This window comes from Tamandua tetradactyla, chromosome 16 (assembly GCF_023851605.1).
Source record: "Tamandua tetradactyla isolate mTamTet1 chromosome 16, mTamTet1.pri, whole genome shotgun sequence".
Lineage (NCBI taxonomy): Eukaryota > Metazoa > Chordata > Mammalia > Pilosa > Myrmecophagidae > Tamandua > Tamandua tetradactyla.
The window spans coordinates 9697841-9721771 of record NC_135342.1 but is presented as its reverse complement, the minus strand read 5'-3'; the positions used below and the strand labels follow the sequence as shown (position 1 = coordinate 9721771).

Here is a 23931-nt window from a genome sequence, read left to right as displayed (position 1 = left end):
CGCAGGTGACTCAGACCAGGGCCCTGCCCTGGAGGAGGCCCCAGTCTGATGGAGGAGACAGCTGTGTAAACAGAGGATCAGGAATCAGGGAGAGGATGCACGCACCCAGCTGGAGAGGCAGGGAAGGCTTCCTGGAGGAGGTGACGTCCAGACTGAGGAATGAGCCAGGGGCCGGGAGTTGGAAGGGGCCCCAGGAAGGGCTTCCCTGGCAGGGGAACGGGGTGTTGTCCACCCCATGCAGGGTTTTGAAGGCCAGACTCAGAGGCTGAGGCTCTGTCCTGGGGTGCTGGGGTGCTAGGGAGCAGACGAGGGGCAGGGTCAGCTCCAGGACCCCATGAGAGATGGACTGGACGGAGAGAAGGGGGCAGTGACTGGGCTGACCACAGAAGTTGTGGGGTCATCCTGATGATCCCAGGGTCTTTTCTGGACTAGAGAGAGAGCTCCAAGAATCTGGGCTTTGGTGAGGATGGGCAGGGGCCCAGGCGAGGCGCAAGAGGGACGGACAGACAGAACACAGACATGAGGGGCCCATTCACGGAACCGAGCCCCTGAGCCCGTCCTGGCTCCGTGTGAGCCTTTGTCTCCAGTTTCAGGCAGGCACCGGCCCGAGTCATCACTTGCGTCCTGGATCTGAGACCCAGAGAGAGTGAGGGTCCCAGAGTGGGGACAGACTTGAAGAAGTCCGTGCTTTGTTCAGTACTCCAGGTCAATGGTTTCTCCGCTAAGTGTCTAGGGTGGGGAGAGAAGTGCTTGGGGTGGGGGCGAATCCCTGGAGGCAAAGAGGAAGGGAGGTACAGAGGCTTCTCCCGGCCTCCTCGTGGAAGGATGGGGAAGAGACAGAGCCTAAGTAGAGAGGAAAGGGGAGGGAAAAGGCCCAGTTGCTGGGACTCCCCACGGTACCCTCCACTCTGTGGGTGCCCCGCAGCCTGGCCGTTAGTCCTGAAAGGGGTGAGATGAGGGCTCCCAGGGCGGTGGGGCCCTGGGCAAGGAGCCCCCGGGACCCAGCTGTGGAGCACACAGCCTCTGGCCCCCCACAACGGGGGTCTGGGTCCCGGGGTCCGCGGCCCCCGACGCTCTCAACCCCTCCCACCCCGCTTCTAGGGTCAGCTGGGCCTCGCAGGCTCCGGCTCTCCAGGATTCCCCCGGGAGGAAGTGCGGGACCTCACCGCGGTCCCAAGGACGGAGGGGAGGCTGCAGCCCACCTGCAGGGGCTTTCCACTTGCCCCCCACCTCTCCTCCAGCCCTTTTCCCTGGACGCAACAGGGACCGAAAGAGCCAGCGACAGGGAGGGAGATGTTTCCCTGCCAGCAGTTCTCTGCCATCTCCCAGGGAAGCAAGAGAGGAGGACCATCATTTTCCAGATAGAGAAACTGAGGCCTGAGAAGGACCCTTACAACCTCACTGTTGCCAGGTTACAGAAGTCAGGTGATTTCTACTGAGTCAAGGGCCGAGGGAGAGGGGGCTGGGGGACCCCCAGGTGTGAGGGGGAGGGGCTGGGGGCCTGGACCCCTGGGGCCCCAAGAAGTGTATTTTTGGCAAGGAGCCATTTAATTCCCCCAAGTCTTAGTTTCCTAATGCAACGTGAATATTCTTTACAGGGTCATTTTTAGGATCAGGAGAGAGAGACTGTTCAGCACACCAGAACACAGGGAGGCGGGGAGGATTTTGGCTGCTCCTTCACCAGCAGCAGCTGAGAGCCTCTGTGCCTGGCGCCAGGGGCTGCAGGGGACCCTTCACTCTCCATGGTCACCTCAGCTCCCTTCTGAGGGGTCAGTCAGGTGGGAGCCTGGGCTCTGGAGTCACCCACTCCTGGGGTCCGACCTAGCTCAGACCACCCTATGGCAAGCTGCCTCCCTCCCTGAACCTCCTCCTCCACTCTAGCCACCTGCAGACAAGGAGAGCCCAGCCCATATTGACGTGAGTGGACAAAACTAGAAACTATGTGGCATCGACTTAGTCTGGCTCCCTCCTTCCTTGTCCCTGAAGGGTGGGTGAAGACCCCCCCCCCAGGCTATTGGGAGGACCTTGATGTACTGGGAAGCTTGGAAACCAGCAAGCAAAGGGTAGCACGCAGCATGGACGGTGTGCAGTGCTGGGGAGCACATGCACACTGTGCGGAGAGGAAGTTGGAACAGGGGAAGGCAGACCCCATCTGTGGTCACAGCTCAGGAACCCACAGACCAGTGGTGGGGAACCACAAGGCCTGATTTCCATTGAGTGGGGCTCATCTTGCGAGATGGAGAAGAGTAAGCAATGCTGCGAGTTTTCTGTCTCCCTGTGACCAACATCTGGGATTCCGGTTTTCAACCCAGATCTCATCCTGCCGAATGCCCCGCTGATCCCAGTAATGATTCCCATTGTCCAAATGTGGACATTGGGGCTCAGAGCGATGAAGGAAGCTGCCCCAGCTCGCGCTACCAGAGAGTGGCAGAACTGCGAAATTCCATCCACCCCTGGATGTCTCCATTATCCAGTCTTATCATATATCCACATGTTCTGACACCAAAGCACCAGAGCCGTTGGTTAAAAATGCAGGTTACTTCCATCAATGATGAAACGATAAGCTAAATATGGTATACCCATACCATGGGATATTATTCAGCCATAAAAAGGAATGAAGAACTGATAGATGCTGCGACATGGATGAAACTCAAAAACATTATATAAGTCAACGAATTCAGACATAAAAGGCCACATATTGTATGATTCCACTTACATGAAATATACAGAATAGGTAAATCCATAGAGACAGAAAGTAGAATGGTCGTTGCCAGGGCCTGGGAGAGGGAACAGTGGGGAGTGGGCTGGTTTGGAGGCTGTATGGACCCCAGAAATGGCCATGTTCTTTGAATCCATTCCTGTGGGTGCCGACCTGTTGTGGGAGGACTTTTGGTTAGGTTGTTTCAATTGAGGTGGGACCTGTCACATTCAGGGTGGGCCTTGCACCTTCACTGGAGTCCTTTACGAGAGAATGAAGGACAGGAAGGGCCCAGAGAGCTCAGAAAAAGCTGAGAGAAAAAAGCCCCAGAGAAGTAAGCAAGGACCCAAAGACCCTCAGAGAGAAAGCTACTGGAACTAGAAGCTGGAAACAAGGAAACCTGGTTGCGAAGAACCAAAGACGCTGGCCACGTGCCTTTCCACGTGAACGAGGCATCCCGGATGCCAGCAGCCTGCCTTCAGAATGCAGGTATCATTCTGCTGATGCCTTCATTTGGACATTTTCATGGACTTAACTCGTAAGCTAATAACCCCCCACTATTAAATGCCAGTCCATTTCTGGTATATTGCATTTTGGCAGCTTTAGCAGACAAAAACAGGGAATGACTAAATGAGATTTTCTTTTGGGGTGATGAAAATGTTTTGGAACTAGATAGAGGTGGTTGTTTCACCACAATGTGAATGTACTTAATGCCTCTGAATTGTACCTTTTGAAATGGTTAATTTTATATTATAAAAAAAGAAAAACTGCAGATTATTTGGCCTTGCTCTGATATACTCTGATTCGGTGAGACTGGGGCCCAGGAAATGACTTGAACTATCATTCCAGGGTTCTTTATTTTTTTTTTTTTTGAGGTGGGGGGAGGGTGCATGGTACGGGAATCGAACCCTGGTCTCCCGCATGGAAGGCAAGCATTCTACCACTAAGCCACCTGTGCCCCCTCAGGTGGTTCATATGTAAATTTTAAGAACCAGCCACGAAGGCCAAAATGTCTATGTAAATAAGGTAAGATTTCCCAGGCTCCTTTGTGGGGGGCGTATTGAGCCAGGTGCTTTCCCTTGGTTAGAATCCTTGAAAAGTATTTGGGAAAAGTACTATAATTCCCATTTTAAAGACAAGGCCCTGATAAATTCAAGGTAATAGTGAGCTAGGGGCACCAGGAATGGAACCCTGATTTAAATGAGCTCCTCAATTAAAAAATCTTTTTTTCTTTATTAGAGCATTTATCATGCCAAAAGTACAGAGCTCCCATATACCCCCTCACCCATGCAGGTTTCCCCACCATTAATATTTTGCGTTAGTGTACCTTTGTTACAATCAATGAAAATATAATTATACTATTAACTCTAGAAAATAGTTTACATCAGGATTCACCCCTAGAGTTGTACAATTCTATGTTTTATTTTTTTTACTTTTTATTCTGGTAACATACATACAAACTAAAATTTCCAACTTTAGCTCTTAACTTTTTAATCTATAATTTGCTGTGTTAAGGAAATATTTGCATAACATAACTTGCCTGCCTATTATTGAGATGCATCATTCATTCATTCACTTATCATTCATGGATCATTCCGGAGGCCTCCTCTGGGACAGAACATAGTATAGCAGCAAGTTGTAAGGGCCCAGCTTCTAATCCCACTTCTGACACCTAGCAGTGTGAGCTTGGAAAAGTGAGTCATTCTGTCCAAGCCTCAGCCACCTTCCTCTGACGGTTCTGTACGAGGATCACATGAAGGGAGGCATCCGAGTCCTGCCTCTCAGTACCTGGAACGTGCAAGCAGGTCTCTGCCCTGGAGTTCACGTGGCCCTTCCTCTTCTAAGGTGCAGGGGACAAGCACAGGTCCCAGGGAAGATGTTCTCTCTCCGCCCAGCCCACACCCAAGGATTTCAGAATAAATTCTGCCCAATGGTTCCCGAATCTGTTGGTTGGCAAAAGGAAATGCAATGAAGAAGGGAGACACTGGAAGATGGGAGCGGGCAGGACAGTGAGGAAGTGCACTAACAATTTGGTCTGGAGCTTAGAACACAGAGGAAGAAAAAGGAGAGCAAGCCTGACTTCATTGAGTGGAAAAAGCTGTAATACCATGGCCACTTTACATTCAGGCTGTGGCATACACCACGTGCTCTAACTAAAAGCTCTGTCTCAGGTACTTATTACAGCCTCCATGTTAAAGAAGAGAACACTGACGTTTCAACAGCACAGTGGCTTGCCGAAGTTCCACAAGTAGTGATAGAGTCAGGATTTGAACTCAGTTCTTGAAGAATCCCAAATACATGTGCTTCCTAGTCTTTGCCACTACTTCTGGTAAATGTTTGACAAATAGCTCTCCAGAGCAAAATGTATGTCTGTATATTACTGCTTATAAAGGATATGTAGCCTATGATTTACATATACTAATAAAATATACAATACCTATAACTTCGGGATAACTTGCAATTTCTTGCAAAGTCCACTATTAGTTTTTACAGTTCAACTAATATCACAAAAGACTATGAATAAATGCATGATTACTATCTGATTCAGCAAAGAAGTCGCTTTTGTCACTGACTAATGAGTGTAGTTCCAACGTGAATATTGGTTGATATTTTTATGTTTCTGAGTACAGTGAAGGTGGAATAATGCAGAGGTACATTGGAATTTCATTTTCCAACAAAACATGGCAAATAATTAGGACATGTTTATTACCTTTGTTGTTAATATCACTTATTTAATTATAAGTTATATAACTTAATTTTTAATAATGGCTCATAAAATTCCTGAGATTTTAACAATCATCTCTCATGAGCTGATACAATCTGCCTCCAACACACCACTGGTGCTGCCCCCGCAGATGTGTGCGTGGGGGGAAAAGGGGAGACCACCATGTTGGAGTCCCAGAAATCAAGGCCCCTGGGGCATCTGCAACTGTCCTCAACCCACGGGAATAATATCAGTGACAGAGGGAGCTTACCCATGGCAGCCTCTCTGCACTGGGCACTGTCCCCATGCCTCAGATCACTGGGACGGCTTTTTTTTTTTTTTTTTTTTTACTTTTTTAATTGTATAATATAACATATATACAAGGCAAAGAAAGAAAAAAGCAATACTCTTCAAAGCATTCTCCAACAAGTAGTTTATCGGACAGAGCCCAGAGTTTGTCATGGGCCAACATTTCATCATCCTAGAATTCTCCTTCTAGCTGCTCCAGGACACTGGAGGTCAGAAGAAATATGTATATATATTTATCATCACGATTGGCTTTTTTTCTTTTTTGTGAAAAACAACATACACACAAAAAAGCAATAAATTTCAGAACACATAGCAACAATTAGTTGTAGAACAGATTTCAGAGTTTAGTATGGGCCACAATTCCACAATTCTAGACCTTCATCTAGCTGCTTCAAGATACAGGAGACCAAAAGAAACATCAATACAATGACTCAACACTCACACTCATCTATCAAACCCCACCATCTCTATAGAGCTCTGCCATCACCCCAGATCCTTCTCCCACTCTTCAGGGGTATTCAGGCCATGCCCGCCCTAACTTTCCCATGTTGGAAGGGGCTGTTAATAATATGGGAGAAGGGGATGGAACTAACTGATGTTCTGGAAAGGCTGGGCCCTCTAGGTTTCAGGACTTATCTGGTCCAGGGTCCCATCTGGAGGTTGGAGGCATCTGGAAAGTTACCCTACTGCATGGAATTTTTGCAGAATCGTATGTATTGCCCTAGGAATTCTTTAAGATTGGTGGGAACGGTTTCGGATGGGGTCTGGCAAGCCATGATAGGCCGCAATGTCCAGCCAAAGCTTGTGAATGAGTGACCTCCAGAGCAGCCTCCCGACCCCCTCTGAAGTCTCCCAGCCACTGATACCTTACCTGTTACACCTCCTTTCCCCCTCTTGGCCAGGATGGCACCATTGATCCCTTGGTGCCAGGGCAAGACCCATGGGACAGCTGTTTTTGAAACCAAGCTATTTCTGTCTTCAGAGTGGGAGAAGGATCAGAAATTATTTTCGCTGTCGTTATCAAGCCCTGTGCCAAATCCACCTAATCCAGTCAGCCACAGAAAAACCTGAAAATCACCATCCAGCTGTATGCCGGCAAATGTAATTTCCCTCTTTTACACCTTCCTTTCTCTGTCTCCCTTTCCTTTCCTCCCTTCCTTCTCTCTCCCTCCTCTGTTCCGCCCTCCCTCTCTGTTGTCTCTCTCCTTCCCTCATCTGTTCTATTTCCTTTTGTCTCCACCCCCATCCTCTGTCCCCATTCTTCTTCTCCCTCTCTCCTTCCACCTCTCTCTTTCCTCTTCCTTCTTTTTTTAGTAAAATTTTATTACAGTATGACACATATATGGAACACTGCACACATCATTAGGGTACCACTCAATAAATATCCACAAAGTTAACACCCCATGTCACTAGCACACAGACCAAGAAGCGAAACCTCTTCAGCTCCCATAAGTCCCTTCGAGCCCCTTCTCTGTCGCTCTTCCCCCCAATTGCAATTATTCATTGTAATTACTAATTAATAGTAATTTCAAGAGTAAATACTATTCCGACTCTCATTGGCATAGGTTAGTTTCCCTGGTTTTTAAGCTTCTTATGGATGGAATCACATAGTGCATCCTCTTGTGTGCTTTGGTTCTTTCCCTCAACGTTTTTTTGTGAAATTCATCTGTGGTTGTGCATATAGTTTTTATTTGCTCCTGCACATTCCTGCAGAGTAGCATTGCATTGTATGAATATACTGTGTCTCTTTCCATTGTGCAGGCAGCCCTGTAGCAGATGGATTACTAATCTATCCATTTTGCAAATGAGAAGACAGAGGCTCAAAGAGATGATGCCTTCAGTCCCAGGAGTCTGGGTCCCCAGAACCCTCTCTTAAAGATCCAAGAACTGTGGTCCCAGTTTCCTACCCATCACAGATCTGACCGAGATATTCTCTCTAATGTGGTTCTTGCCCTGGGATTTCTGAGTCTTGGTCATCTGGGGCGCATGACTCAGGCTTCTGTGGTTTACTAAGGAGCACAGCTGAAGGAAGAGAAGAAGAAATAGATCTGTGGCTGCTTGAGTAACTCCTGTGGTCCTCCTGATTTCCAAATGGCCAAAAGGACATGGTGTCATAATGCCTGCGTTAGCAGTATTTGGGGGAGGGCTGGACCTTGCTGGAATACAAATATCCAAATTTCCCCTTCACCCACAAGCTCCCACCATCTCATGTCCCTCTACGTTTTGGGGCGTGGTTTGCAATCTTCCGGACCAAGGAGGTAGAGGACATTTTGAGGTTTTAAAGGTGATCAGGAAAGACCAATAACTAGCTCACAAGCACATTTGTCAGAAACAAAAGGAAAATTGGGCATGTGAAGACAGAAATGGAAAGACACGAAGATATTCATTCATAAGTGTTTTAACGGGGCCTGCTGCGTGCCGGCTTAGAGTGAGGTGGGGGATTGGAGAGGGTGGTCCCAACCATTCTAGAGCCTAAATGGCATGATGGTGGCCATGAGCCACATGCAGCTATTTACATTTAAATGAATTAAAGCTAAATAAAATTTAGAAATCGATTGCTCCCCTGGAGATTTCAGCTCCAGGCTGGATGCACTGCGGTCAGTAAAAGGGCACAGTCAACGAGGAAAAAGATGGAGATTGGCTGTTGGGAGGCAAACTAGGATTGGGGCCCATAAGGAGTTAGGCCCAGGCAGGAAGCTTCAGTGGTAAAAGCCTCTGAAGGCATGCACTTGGAGAATGCTTGCGAGCACGGAGAGCAGGAGCCAGGGGAGGGTTTGAGATACATTCAGGAGTAGAATGATTGGACATGGTACCTGATTGATTGTGGGGCATGCAGGAGAAGGAGGGATGGAAAATGACTCTCAGGCTTCATGATAAGGTGGGAAAGCTAAGATGAAGGCAGGGTTAGGTGGGCTGAGCTGGGGAATGATGAATTCTGTGTTGGACTTGGATTGGATAGCTTGGGGGGTAATCCTGTGGAGGAGTGTTCATGAGGTAGTAGGGTTAAAAATTTACGGCTCAACTTGAGTGATTAAACAAATGAGGTATATCCATATCCTGGAAGTCTGTTTAGCTATAAGAAGGAACAAAATACTGAAACCTGCTATAACATGGATGAGCCTCCAAAACACAGTAAGTAAAAAACCTAGATGCCAAAGAACACATACTGTATGATTCCATCTATATGATTAAAAAATATCAAATCTATAGAAACAGAAAGAAGTTAAGTGTTCCCTTGGGCTGAGAGGTGGGAATGTGAATTAACTTCAAAATGGGCATGAGGGTTCTCTTTGGAATGATGAAAATATTCCAAAACTTGTTTGTCATGATGGTTGCACAACTCTGTAAAGTTACTAAAAATCATTAAACTATACACTTAAAATAGGTGGAATTTATGGTATGTAAGTTATACTCCACTAAAGCTGTTAAAAATCTGGGACCCAAGAGAGGTCTGGGGTGAAGCCAGCTATTTGGAACTTGGGTAAAGAAGTAATCATTGAAGTCTTGGGTGTAAGTGTGGCTACCCAAGGAGAGGGCACAGAATCGAAAGGGATTGCCAAATATCTAATTAATTAAAACCAGCTAATACTTACTGAGTTTGTTCTATGTCTCAAACCCATGTAAAAACTTTTACCTGTGTTTTCTCACATCTTTGTCCTTTCAGACACAAACAAATGTGTCCATTTAATAAGAGAAGAATTAAAGACCCAAAGAGTGTTCCGCTTTTTCTCAATGTGCTCCTCTAGATCCATTCTCAGCCTTTCTCTATCCTGCTTTCTGCCCAAGGACGCTGGCCTCTAGGGGCTGTTACCTGTGTTTCTTCGCCTTCTAGCTTCCGGTTGGATCTGACCAATTGGAGGGAGGATGTGAAAATTGAGGTCGGGTGTTTATTACTACCACCACAGCCCCTGTCTGGGCTCATGTCTGCTGGGTGCCCCCACTCCGCCATACCCTTCTCTAGGTTCTGGAAAACATTTCCTTTCCTGTCCCTTCAGACCTGGGCTGGTAACAGCTTCCCACTTATGGTAGGCTCATCCCACTGATGCCCGCCACCTGTGAATGTGCTAGCGTGCACAACTGAAGGAACTTTGCAGTTGTGATGAAGTCTTGAGTTTGGGGGATTAACCTGGTTTATCCAGGTGGGCCCAATGCAATCATAAGCATCCTTAAAACTAAAAGGAGGAGTCAGGAAAGGCAGAGCCAGAGAGAGATATGAAGATATTATGGTGCTGGCTTTGAGGATGGAGGAAGCAGCAGGAACTAAGGAGTATAGGCAGCTCTAGAAGGTGGAAAAGGCAAGGAAACAGAGTCTCTTCTAGAGCCTCCGGATATTTGATTCATTGATTTTTAGCTACGGAAGACCCATGTTGGGCTACTGACCTCCAGAACTGTGAAATGACGAACTTGTTTTGTTTTATGCCTACAGGTTGTGGTCATTTGTTATAGTGGCCACAGGAAACTAATACACCACTGTTGTTAGTCCCTGTGACTCCACCATCCCCATGGATTCCTTAACCCTACCTGCACCTTTGTTACACTCTCTTCGATTACACATTTTAGAGTGGTCCTTTCTCCCCTGACTGATGGGACCCTGACTGATAGGCAAAAATTAATTTATTTGCCCCCAAATCAGAGTTTGTAATTCAACAAAGAGTCTGAATTCTTAAAGCCTAAGCTCTACTGAAGGATTTGTCCTCCATGAAGGCACCATTTGGGGCCGAGCTGGATATTGCAGGATTTGGGGACAGACAAGGACTATCATTTACCCTTATTCTTAGATGACATCCTGGGCCACCCCCTTTTCTCAGGAGAACTTGGGGGAATTTGAAGAAAGTCAATTGCAGAGAGTACATCCCAATCTTAGAGGAAATGAAAAGTTATCAGGTAACTTCTCACTGACCATTGCAATCTGGGGCTTTTCTCAGGTTCATCTGTTGCATTCTCTCTCCAAAGGCAAGCTTCTTTTGCAGGGTTCTTCTTGATCTCTGCTCTACCCAATAATTTTAATATTACCTTGGGTCTCCATATTTCTGCCTCAACTTCAGTGCTCAACACCACTCCCTGTCTCAATTTAGATTCCCCTGGGAGACTCTGATCAAACACATCAGCTACCTCTGCATCAATCAGCTTTGAGCCTGAGCTCCACCTTGGGTAGGGTCTGCTGTGGGTGAGTCAGGAGAACATGGATGATATGGTAAAATAAGGGCAGCTGGGATGAGCCACAGCCTCTAAAATGAGGTGCAGACGGTGCTTATGGATGGGGCATCTCTGACTTATCTGGGACAGCTGGCTAAATGTCTTGATGAACCATCAGCAAGGCTTGGTCTTGGTAGGTGTAGACAGGGCTCTATGAAGAGCTGGAAAAGGAGCATAGGTTTCATTGAACACTCATCATATGCTATGTCTGTGCTGGGTGTTTAAAACCCACCAAATTGCTGTGAGGAGATGGGTCCAGGCTTTCCACTTTATACACATGGAAACTGAGGCTCCAGTCTGTGATGGGATTTTGTAAGAGGCAACTACTAGTGATTTAAACTCGGGTCTGCCCAACTCCAGCTTTTATGCTCTTTCTGTTCTGAATCTCATGCTTTCCCCACAACCTCAGGCTTTGCTCAGCTTGAACAATCCATTTTGGTACCAGTTCAGATGGTCTGGACAAACCCTCTTTCTGGGCTCCAATTTTCCCATCTGTCAAAATAGGAAGAAGAACTTGGTGTGAGTTCATGGAGTTCATGGTGATTTAAGAGTTAAAATATCTGTAGTCACCCTGGGGAACTATAAAAGAGGTGCAGAAACAAGAGGTTTAGGTCAGCAACATTTATTGAGACATTTGTCTCAAGGGACAAAGGGAAGGCAGGGATCAGGCAGTGCCATCCAGGAGCTCAGGAGTTAGTGGGATAGATTGAATGAGTGCACTGGAAGCTACAAGGCAAGCCTTGGAGAGCTTTTTGGGAGTTGTCCAGAGAAGGCATGTGGGCATCCAGAGAAGAGTCTAATCCCTAAGGGCCACATCATGTATTAAAATTCAGGAATTGGCCCATGAAATGGAATGAAATCCTCCATCATCAAGCACTCCCCACCAAGAGGCATGGCTGCCATTTGTTGACCCTGCACAGTATCTCAGGCAAACTGGATGTATGGTCTTCCTATAGTTTGCAATCTCTTATCTACCCCAGGTCCAAAAGCAAAAAACTAAATGAAAACATTAATAGTAGCCCCACATCTATATTTGGTTTTTGTTTTTTTACCTTATCTTTTACATAAACATAAGTGCAGAAATTCTAAACAAATCTAATGAGATAGATTATATATATAAAATATATTACAAGCAAGTATAGTTTATTCCAGGAATGCAAGAGTATTTAACACTGAGAAATTAATTAATATAATTACGATGATGTAACTCAAAGGATAAAAATAATGCGATCATCTTAATATATGAAGAAAAAGCATTGGATAAAATTCAACAAGCATCCATTATTTAAAAAAAATAAAAAGAAGTAAGCCTTAAAAAAAACAGGAATAAGAGAAAACTTATACAATCTGATTAAAAAATAGCTGCAAAGTGCCTAATGTAAACATCTGACTAATGGTGAAATAAAAACTTTTCCCTTAATAGACCGCCTACAAATTCTCCAACATCCCTTCTCTTCCCTCCCCTTGTAATCTTTCCTCGCACTTGCCCCAGGATACAGTCTGAAGCACAAAACCCAAAAGACACATCGATGGTAGCCCCACATCCATTTCATGCCATCAAATCAGAGGACCCAGAAGAATTTTTCCTGATGAGTCCTCAGTGTGACTCCAGGTAAGATGAAGCTAAAACTGGGAACAGGCGAGGAAGAGGCACAGCTCAAAAGTGTCCCCCAGCCCCCTCCTCATTTTGCCTGTAACTCTGCCTCTTGAGGACATGACGTAGAACTGGCTGCTGTGTCACTGGTCTGTCCCAAGTCCTCGCTCAGGGCCCTCTCCAGACTGGTGGGCAGGGAGTGGATGAGTCTCTCTCGGAAGTCATGGCCCATGAAGACGTAGAGTATTGGGTTGAGGCAGCTGTTGAAGAAGGCCAGGGCGCCCGTGATGTTGACCACAGTTGCAAGATTTGTGCCCATACCCTGCAAGCGTTCTTTGACTTCGATTGTGCTTATGAGAGCCACTACCTGATACGGACACCAGCAGAGGAAGAAGGCAGCTACAACGATAGTGAGGACCCGTAAGGGACGGCTGGATTTAACTAGGCCTCTTTTCCTCATCTTGAAGGCGATGAGCCCGTAGCAGATCACCACGATGGACATGGGAGTACTGAAGCCAATGATGAAGCGGATGATCCCTCTGATCGTATACATGGTAATGGCCACCTTTATCTTCTCCTTTTTGTCCGTGGTCCAGGGTGAAAAGTCAAAAGTGCAAGCAGTTATCCCTGCTGGACTCGTGATTGTAGTCACACGGATGATAACGGGCAGGGTGAGGAGCAGGGCAATGATCCAGGGTCCAATGATCACCCTCCTGGCCAGACCTACGGTGCGGTGGTTCTGCACCCAGACCGGGTGCAGGACGCAGATACAGCGGTCCAGCGCGATGAGAGCAATCAAGAAGACACTACCAAACAGGTTTATGTCTGCCACAGTGAAAATGAACTTGCACATGAACCAGCCAAAAGGCCAGTGTCCTCCCATGGCCCTCCAGACCATGATAAATGGCAAAATGGAGGTGAAAGAGAAGTCGGCCAAGGCCAGGTTCAGGTAACTGATGGTGGTGACCGTGTGAGTCATCCGGAAGCCAGCCACCCAGATCACAAGCCCATTACCCAGGACACCGAGGACAAAGGTGACCCCAAGTACCACCTGAGAGAAGATCTCCAGGGCAAAATAGCTGGCAGATTCAGGCGGGGTCGCTCTAGAGATGTTCATGGCAAGAGAGGAATTGGTCTCCATCTCAACCACTCCTGAAACAGTTTGGTAATGGCTTTTTCTTAGTTTTGAGGCTAGATGAAGCTTCCTCATACCCTCATCTCTGACCCGTTGGCTTCCCTACTGACATCCTCCCTCACCTTCCCCTACAGCCCCCACGCCAGCCAGCTCAACCTTGGCACTTTCCCTTGTGCCTGCTCTCACCTGTAAATTAGAAAGGTCTTCAGACCCTTTGGGCAAGATTGCATCTTGCAGCCCATACTTACAATAGCTAACATGAAGAAACTTGCCAGGCAGATTATTTGGCTAAAAGAGAAAATGTCCTTGCCCTCCAAAGAGTGGACAAAAGATGCATGCACATCAGAAAATTGATGGGAGGCAATGTCAGTAAATGAGTCAGCAGATGTGGGCTAAAGCTTTCTTCCACTCACGATTCCCTGCCTGAGGGATGCAAGATGTGCAATCTCTCCATCTCAGATTTGTACCTCTCTCTCTTGGGGCCATGAGAGCCACTTTTCCTCTCTATTGAGAAGCCAGGCATAATATTTGATATTTTACAAAGACAGGTAAAAAAAGATCGATAAAAAGGCAATGTGTAATACGATATTACATCTTATGTATTCTGTACTAGAGGAAGACAGAGCAAGAGGCCCCATGTCCACTCTTGTCTTCAGAATTATCTTGACCACATGGATGGGATGCTGTTCTCCATCCATTGGATGGACTCAGTACTTTCAGAGAGGAAGAGGAGTATAAAGCAATAGTGGCATAAATATGTGTTGGGTTTCTATTTGGTACCTTGGACCTTCTTAATTATTTTACATTTAACTTCTATTTCATTGATTATTACTTATAAAACAGAATATCTCCATTTTACCTAAGAGGAAATTGAGATCCAAAGCAATCATGCTTTCTGCCCATGGTTGCTTAAGTACTAAGAAGTCAAGCAAGGATTTCTTTTCCTTTTCCTTTTTTTTTTTTTTAAAAAAAACATAACAACATACAAACACGAACATTCTTACCATATGGTCATTCCGTTCTTAGTATACAATCAATAACTCACAATATCATCATGTACTTGTATATTCATCACAATGATCACTTCTTAGGACATTTCAAGAGAGGATTTCAACTGCATTTTCTGGTTTCAAACACTCAATTATAAGCTTACATTGCTGGAAGCCCCCAAACATCTTTCTACACTTTTCCTTATCAACAGAGCTCCCTCAATGAAAATGACTCTATGCCTAGCTAAAAGTGATGTGCTGCTAGTCTAAATTAGCCATAGATTCTCATTGTTCTCAATAATGATTGGGTTAGGAGTGGAAATTTGATTAAATTATGACCAATGAGAGAAGGGGAGTTCATCTGGGGAGCTTCTGGAGAAGGTTTCCTTGTTCATGGAATAGTGGCAGAGAACTGAAAACTACCCCCACCCCACCCCCATCCTTTTTGGCTATGGACAAGGTCACATCTGGAACCTTTGACATAGTTCAATTCTAGTGGTCCCTTTAATCACCAAAACTGCCACCAGAGCTATGCTCCTTGAATTCTGTATCAGATCACCTGGAATGTTTGATTAATGTTCAGATTCCTGGGCTCAAAATCAGACATACCAGAATCAGAACCACTTGTGTAAAGCCAGGACTCTCCACTTTTATAATCTCCCCAAGTGATTTTTGTGTCCAATTGAAGTTTGAGAGCCATCTACTCAAGGCTTTTGTACCTTATCCTTAAGAGAAAAAGCCTTTTCTGATCTCCTACTCTGTTCTGGAATCCATTCCAGGTACTTTCTTGCATTTAAAATCCACAATAATTTGTGATAGGGAGTACTTTGCCCCATTTTCAGATGAGAACATCAAGATCCTGGGGTTCAATATTGTTCCCAGCATCACACACAATCAGTGAAAGTATGGAGATTGCGCTCAGCTGTTGGAGGGTTCAAAGCTGGTGCTCTTTTCACTCCAAAGATAACTATCTTTCTAAAAGTTTTCCTAAGATTTGACCTTTGCCTGAGGATTTTTCTGTCCTTTATTCCTTCTCTCTTTTCTTCCTCCCTTCCTTTTTTCATCACTCATCTTTCTAAGAGACATCGCAGGCAGTAGTGGAAAGAATCCTGGATGGTTGATTGGATAAATCTTGGGTCTAATGCCATCTCTGACATCTGTTAGGTTTGTGTTGGTGACTTAATGTGAGCTTCAGTTTCCTTTGCAGAATGGAGGTAACTTTGTGATGAAGATTGTTTAGGAGTGTAGTTTAACTAGATTAGGTATGTGAAGTATGCGCCAGGCTCTTGCCAAGAGCTTTCCTTCTCTTTGAACTCTTGCAGCAGGCCCACTCAGTGCTTGTTATAAGGACAAAATAGGTTAATATCATGAAGCATGAGCCAGTGCTTGATATGGGGAGTACCTGCTAAATATGGAAATTGACACAGAGCATTTAAATTAATTGTTTAAGGACACCCAATTGGCAAGATCTGGAGACAGGATTTGCTCTCAGTGAAATTCTAGTAGGGACCTCTTTCTACCTCTACCCTACCATAGGGCCTGTACTCTTGAGCTGACCAATATGGCAGCCGCCCACCACCTGTGATATGCTGGTCCAAATTGAGATGGGCTGTAAGAGTGAAATACTCACTGGGTTCCAAAGGCTTAATATGAAAAAAAAAAAAAAGGTGAAATATCTCAATGATTTTTATACTGATTACTTTTTGAAATTATAATAGTTTGACTATATAGGGTTAAGTTGAATATTTTATTAAAATTGATTTCACCTGTTTTTTCTTCCTTTTTTAAAGTGCCTGCTAGACTATTTTAAATTTCATATGTGGCTCACATTTCTTTTGGACCGTGATGCTCTACAGCCTCAGACATGCCCTGAAGATGTGTCCTCACCCTCTGTCCGAATACCAAGACACCATAAAAATTTTGTCCTCAAGAATTGCTGAAGAAAAGCAAACTCATAAAGTTAGAATCGAGAATATAAGTTAGCAGGGGAAGGAGTGAGGGTTGGGAATAGGGAGTTAAGGCTTAAAATGTACAAAGTTTCTATTTGGGTCTGTGGAAAATTTTAGGTAATGGATGGTGGTGACAGTAGCATAACATTGTAAACATTAATTAATAGCATTGAATTATATATTTGAATATTGTTAAATATATAGCCACATATATCCGTTACTAGAATATATATATATTATTGGTATATATGTTACTAGAATAAACATTTAGAAAAAATTCCATGGAACTGTACAACACACTGAACCTTAAGTTTAAACCATGGACAATAGTTAATAGTACAATTATAAAAATGCACTTTCATCAATTGTAACAAATGTACCACACCAATACAAGCTATTAATAATAGGGTGGTGTATGGGACTCCTGCATTTTATGCAAAAAAAAAAAAACCCTGCTGAAGCAACCATTTGAAAAAAAATTTGATGCAATAAATAGGGGAGATTCTGCAATGATAGAGGGGACAAGCCAAAGAGGAAAAGCCATGCAACTGTGGTTTCAGTGTGATTCAAGAGTGAGGGACGAACTCATGATGGGTAATCAACACAGGCTGCCTTTTCGACCCCCTTCTGCATGGCTGCCATTGTGCTACATACTCATCTTTCCTGCCTCTTATCTCAACAAGCTCAATATTGACTAAACATTCTCATCACCATATGACAAGATTAAAAAAAAAAGCAACTTGGGATTTGAAAGGGGGAAATGACTGACCTAAGATTGGAAGTCTTGAGGGTCAAGAATAGCCAAGCCCAATCTCTTCAGGTGGAACGGCAGGACTGCTCTGTAAGGCTACTGATTCCCTATTACATTAGTCTCCCCAAGACTATAGTAATTATTTTGATCCTTTTGCTTTCTCCTCAAAGCTCTGAACTTACTCTCCCCACCCCACTTACAGCTGATTCCCCTGCCTCACACACCAAATCCACTGCCCTGACTTTCCTACACCGCTGTTTCCATTTTTCCCATCAGGAAATATGTATCCTTGCCCAGGACCTGCCCAAGACCCATTCCTCTACTTCTCCTCCAAATTCCAACTCCCTCACTTTCTCAAGAATTTCTTTCCTTCAGTTACTCCCCAGCATGAGTATATCCTCTCTACTTCATCATTTCCATCAGCATACTGATATGTTCTAGAACCTCTTATCATTTAAGAAAACTGTCCCTTGACCTCACATCCCTCCTTAGTTTCCAAACAATTCCTGAGCTCTCCTTTACAGCAAAACATCATGAAACAGTTAAGTGTATTTGCTGTGTTTGTTTCCTCCCTGATAGTTCTCTACATTTCAATCCTAAGAGTCTTTTATCCCCACCACTGCAATCCATATGCCCTTGTCAAGATTCCCAGCCCCTCACAACATGTTTCTCACCTGGACTTGTCACCAGCTGTGGCCCGTGCTCTGGGTAGGTCCAAGTCCTGGCCTCTGAGGAAGAATACCTCTAGCTCTAGTGACCTCTGGAGATATGCTACAGGAACAGGAAGACTGGTGACAACTGAAACCAATTGGGTAATAGGAGTCCAGATTTCTTTTTCCTTCTAGACATTCCCAAGATACGATATTTTTTTTCAAAGAGAGAACGAGTTTATTAATAGGCATGTAGAAGGAGAGCAGATGGCCTAGTGGCCCAAAATCTGTCTCCCCGAGTTTAGGGGGTTCAAGGTTTTTAAGGATTTTGACAAGGGGAGATGAGGTTATTTTGAATAGCAAGTTCAAAGCAGAAAAGGAGACAGTATTATCATTATCATTTCAATAGGAGAATATAAGTTGAAAGGAGGGGAGGCAGATCTATCACTTCAATACTAACGGTGTGAGCTAAAAAGAAGGGAGACAAATTATCTTTCAGTAGTAAAGTCTAGCTGATATGATTTTAAAATGTAAGGAGCTGAAGCTAGGTAATGGTTGACTTCAAATTCTTCATTGACATTAAGGGCCTTTGCCCTACAAGAAAATGACCGGATGTGCTGGTCTGAAACTGTGGTGGATTCCAGAAAAGCCATGCCCTTTGATCCTCATTCAATATTGCTGGGTGGGAGCATTTTGATTGTTTCCATGAAGATGCGACCCACCCAATTGTGGGTGGTAACTTTTGATTAGATGACTTCCGTGGAGGTGTGTCTCCACCTACTGAAGGTGGAATTCCTTGCTGGAATCCCTTAAAAGAGGAAACATTTTGGAGAGAGTCTCTTTTGGTAGAGCCATGTGAAAGCCAGCAGATGCTGCCATGTTCGCCATATGCCCTTCCAGCTGAGAGAGAAATGCTGAACATCGTTGGCCTTCTTGAACCAAAGTCTCTTTCCCCAGATGCCTTAAATTGGACATTCTATAGACTTGTTTTAATTGGGACATTTTCTCGGCCTTAGAACTGTAAACTAGCAACTTATTAAATTCCTCTTGTTAAAAGCCATTCTGTTTCTGGTATATTGCATTCTGGCAGCTAGCAAACTGGAATACCAGATAAAGGGAGTAACAGCTCTTCCAGTCGCAAAGACACAAGATAAGGGCTTTTACAATCATTTCAGTTATCAGGGCAGCTGGATTATAGTTTAGGGATTTCAGGTATTTCCCTCTGTCTACTCCAATATCCAAGAAAGCAAAAAGAGTATGATTCAGTAATCAAAATCATCCCTTAATTCCTGATTTCTTGGTTACGATTCCTCCTTCTCATTTAATAGGTATCTCTCAATCTTGAGGGAAATCTGGGCAATGACTCTCTAGCTGCTTCAAGGCTGAAAAGGGACATTGTCATTAAGGGCAAAGGGATGAAATGATGAAAGCAATTGTTGTTCTTGGAAAGTCCTATGTCTCTGGGTTTCAGAGTTTCTCTGGCTTTGGAACAACCTGGAGGCTTCAAGCCTCTGAAGAACAAACTTAATAAGTAAAATTTTGTAGAGTACAGGATATCGTTCAGTGTTCCCAGGAACACTGATGATCGGTGTTTGCCATATTGTGGCAGTTTGCAATATGCCTCTCAACTTGATTTGAAATCTCATAGCCATTGAAACTCTATTTCTTTACTGACTTTTGGTCAACTAGTTCATGATGCCAGGGCCAGGATTATCCTTGGCACTTATGTCTCATGATGCCAGGGCCAGTTACATCTGTGATGCCAGGGTCAGTTATGTCCCACGACACCAGGGCCAGTTATGTCCCACGATGCCAGGGCTTACACCCCTGGAAAGTATGCACTATGTCAGGGGGAAGCTGAGAGTTTGGCTTACAGAGAGACCACATTTCAGCAACAGCAGAGATTTTCTGGAGATGACTCTTAGGTACTAATCATAAGGTTCAGTTTATCATTACAGAAATAAGTTTCATAAGGGCAAACTTATTAAATTGGGAGCCCCCCTTGCTTAAGAAATGTCCGAAATTTCTCAGGTGGAGATGCTTAATAGTTTTATTTTCCCCAGTTCCTCAAGGGACTTTGAAAACATTTTTTCATTTCCTGCCCAAAATACTGTGAAATGAATAATTGCATACATTTACTTGTACAGATCATTAAGATTTTGTTCCTTATCCCAGGTTCTATATCAAATAGAGCTGAATTAAGTTGTTTGACTAGACAGATTAAATTAGATAGTGTAAGTTTTGGACAAAATAAACATTTTTTTTGGGGGGGCGAGCATGGTCTGGGAATTGAACCCGATCTCCTGCATGCAAGGTGAGCATTCTACCACTGAACCTCCTGTGCACCCAGCATTTTTCTTTTTATCTCACACAAAAGTTAAAGCTTTAAAATACAAGCAATATTATTCTTTACCTTGTATATTGATTTACCTTAGCTTTAACCAGATCAGTTTCATTACATTTTTTTTAACTTTTTTTATTAATTAAAAAAATTAACAAACAAAACATTAAGAGATCATTCCATTCTACATATACAATCGGTAATTCTTAATATCATCACATAGTTGCATATTCATCATTTCTTAGAATATTTGCATCAATTTAGAAAAAGAAATAAAAAGACAACAGAAAAAGAAATAAAATTATAACAGAGAAAAAAAGATTATACATACCATACCCCTTACCCCTCGCTTTCATTTACCACTAGCATTTCAAACTAAATTTATTTTAACATTTGTTCCCCCCTATTATTTATTTTTATTCCATATGTTCTACTCTTCTGCTGATATAGTAGCTAAAAGGAGCATCAGACACAAGGTTTTCACATTCGCAGAGTCTCATTGTGAAAGCTATATCATTGTTCAATCATCATCAAGAAACATGGCTACTGGAACACAGCTCCACATTTTCAGGCAGTTCCCTACAGCCTCTCCACTACATCTTGAACAACAAGGTGATATCTACTTAATGCATAAGAATAACCTCCAGGATAACCTCTCAACTCTGTTTGGAATCTCTCAGCCATTGACACTTAGTCTCATTTCACTCTTCCCCCTTTGGTCGAGAAGGTTCTCTCAATCCCTTGATGTTAATTCTCAGCTCATTCTAGGGTTTTTCTCAGTCCCTTGATGCTGAGTCTCAGCTCATTCCAGGATCTCTGTCCCACGTTGCCAGGAAGGTCCACACCCCTGGGAGTCATGTCCCACGCAGAGAGGGGAAGGGTGGTGAGACTGCTCGTTGTGTTGGCTGGAGGGAGAGGCCACATCTGAGCAACAAAAGAGGCTCTCTTGGGGGTGACTCTTAGGCCTAAATTTTAAGTAGACTTGACCTATCCTTTGTGGGGTTAAGTTTCATGTGAACAAACCCCAAGCCTGGGGGCTCAGCCTATAGCTTTGGTTGTCCACAATGCTTGTGAGAATATCAAGAATTCAACTTGGGGAAGTTGAATTTCTCCCCACTCTCACCATTCCCCGAATGGGGCTTGCAAATACTTTTCCAGTCACTGATCAAATCACTCTGGGGCATCACTCTGGACAAACCAACAAAATCTCATGTGCTACCTGAGATTCCAAGTACTTATGACCTTCAATCAAACTATCTACATGAGTTATATTGGGAAATGCTCTAGTCAAAATATAAATTTTGTAACAAATGAACATTTTTTGCTTTAGTCTCACACATAAGGTGACATTTTAAAGTATTAATTATCATCTATTTTCAACACCCTGCAATAATGACATTCCTTTGTTCTTCCTCAGGCAGAAACATTTCTTAAATTTGTACATTGTACATTTCACTATTATTATACACTCTAGGCATTCCTAGATTATACCATCTCGATCTTTACCATCTATCTTTCTTTCTGATTTCATTTATGTCCCCAGTCCTCTTCCCTCTATCATTCTCACATGCAGGTTCATTCAGTGTTTTAACATAATTACATTACTGTTAGGTAGTATTGTGCTGTCCATATCTGAGATTTTATATTCAGTCCTGTTGCAAAATCTGTATCCCTTCAGCTCCAATCACCCAATATCTCACCCTATTTCTATCTCCTGATGGTCTCTGTTACCAAGGAAATATTCTAAGTTTATTCACTAACGTCAGTTCATGTCAGTGAGACCACACAGTATTTGTCCTTTTGCTTCTGGGTAATCACACTCAGCATAATGTCCTTAAGGTCCATTCATGTTGTTACATACTTCATAACTTTATTCTGTCTTACAGCTGCATAATATTCCATCTTATGTAAATGTCACAGTTTGTTTAGTCAACTGTCTGTTGATGGACATTTTGGCTGTTTCCATCACTTGGTAATTGTTAATAATGCTGCTATAAACATTGGTGTGTAAATGTCCATTTGTGTCCTTGGCCTCGTGACCTTTGAGTAGAGACAGCATATACATGGGTCCTGTTTTTTTAAAACATTCTGCCAGACTATGTCTTTTGATTGGAGAGTTTAATCCATTAACATTCAGTGTTATTACTGTATGGGTAGTACTTTCTTTTACTAGTTTGCCTTCTGGATTTTATATGTCATATCTAATTTTCCTTCCTTTTACCTTTACTCATAGTCTTCCTTTCGACACTCTTCTCCACACCTCTCTCTTCTGTCTTCATATCTGTCTCTAGTGTTCCCTTTAGTATTTCTTGCAGAGCTGGTCTCTTGGTCACAAATTCTCTCAGTGATTTTTTGTCTGAAAATGTTTTCATTTCTCCCTCATTTTTGAAGGACAATTTTGCTGGATATAGAATTCTTGGTTGGCAGTTTTTCTCTTTTAATAATTTAAATATATTATCCCACTGTCTTCTCGCCTCCATGGTTTCTGCTGAGAGATCTGTGCATAGTCTTATTGAGCTTCCCTTGTATGTGATGGATTGCTTTTCTCTTGCTGCTTTCAAGATTCTCTTTCTCTTTGACCTTGGACATTCTGATTATTAAATGTCTTGGAGTATGTCTATTTGGATCTGTTCTCTTTGGGGTATGCTGCACCTCTTGGATCTGCAATCTTAAGTCTTTCATAAGAGTTGGGAAATTTTCAGTGATAATTTCCTCCATTAGTCTTTCTCCTCCCTTTCCATTCTCCTCTCCTTCTGGGACACCCACAACATGTATATTCATGCGCTTCATATTGTCTTTCAATTCCCTGAGTCCCTGCTCATATTTTTCCATTTTTTTTCCTATAGTTTCTGTTTCTTGTTAGATTTCAGATGTTCTGTTCTCCGGTTCATTAATCCTATGTTCTGCCTCTCGAAATCTACCATTGTGGGTTTCCATTGTTTTTTTCATCTCTTCTACTGTGTCCTTCATTCCCATAAGTTCTGTGATTTGCTTTTTCAGACTTTCAGTTTCTTCTTTTTGTTCCTTCCTTGCCTTTTTTATATCCTCCCTCAATTCATTGATTTGGTTTTTGATGAGGTTTTCCATGTCTGTTCGTATATTCTGAATTAGTTGTTTCAGCTCCTGTATGTCATTTGAATTGTTGGTTTGTTCCTTTGACTGGGCCATATCTTCAATTTCCTTAGTGTGATTTGTTATTCTTTGCTGGCATCTAGGCATTTAATTACCTTAATTAGTTTATTCTGGAGATTGCGTTCCCTTCTTTTATCTAGGGTTTTCTTGCTGGATGAATTTGTTGTCTATCTGTTCTTTGACATTCTGTTCAGCTTTATCTGAACCTTTAGCTTAAGTTTTGTTTAACAGAGGAGAATTTTTCAGTTCTTGTTTTCTTGTTTCTTGCCCTGCTTGTGTGGTACCTTTCACACACACACACACACTTAGGAGGGTCTACTTAGATATTATAGACCCCAGCCAGATTTTCCCAGACCAAACTGGCCTCCTATCAGGAGGAAAGAGTCGCCTGCATTGGTTTTCCCTGAGCATGAGACCCAGCAGGTTGAAAGACTTTCCTGTGAAGTCTCTGGACTCTGTTTTTCTTATCCTGCCCAGTATGTG

General features: G+C 43.6%; 1 protein-coding gene across 1 annotated transcript; it reads right to left on the bottom strand.

The window, feature by feature from the left end:
* Positions 1-12450: 12450 nt before the first annotated feature.
* Positions 12451-18079, bottom strand: FPR1 (formyl peptide receptor 1). The gene is made up of 2 exons (XM_077133564.1): positions 18000-18079; positions 12451-13653 (listed from the first exon to the last, which is right to left on the bottom strand). The coding sequence occupies exon 2, from the start codon at positions 13640-13642 to the stop codon at positions 12590-12592; it is 1053 nt and encodes a 350-aa protein (XP_076989679.1). The 5' UTR covers positions 13643-13653; positions 18000-18079; the 3' UTR covers positions 12451-12589.
* Positions 18080-23931: the final 5852 nt, after the last annotated feature.

Excerpts from the sequence above, each read along its gene's own strand:
- FPR1 (XM_077133564.1), bottom strand. The coding sequence starts at position 13,642 with ATGGAGACCAATTCCTCTCTTGCCATGAACATCTCTAGAGCGACCCCG.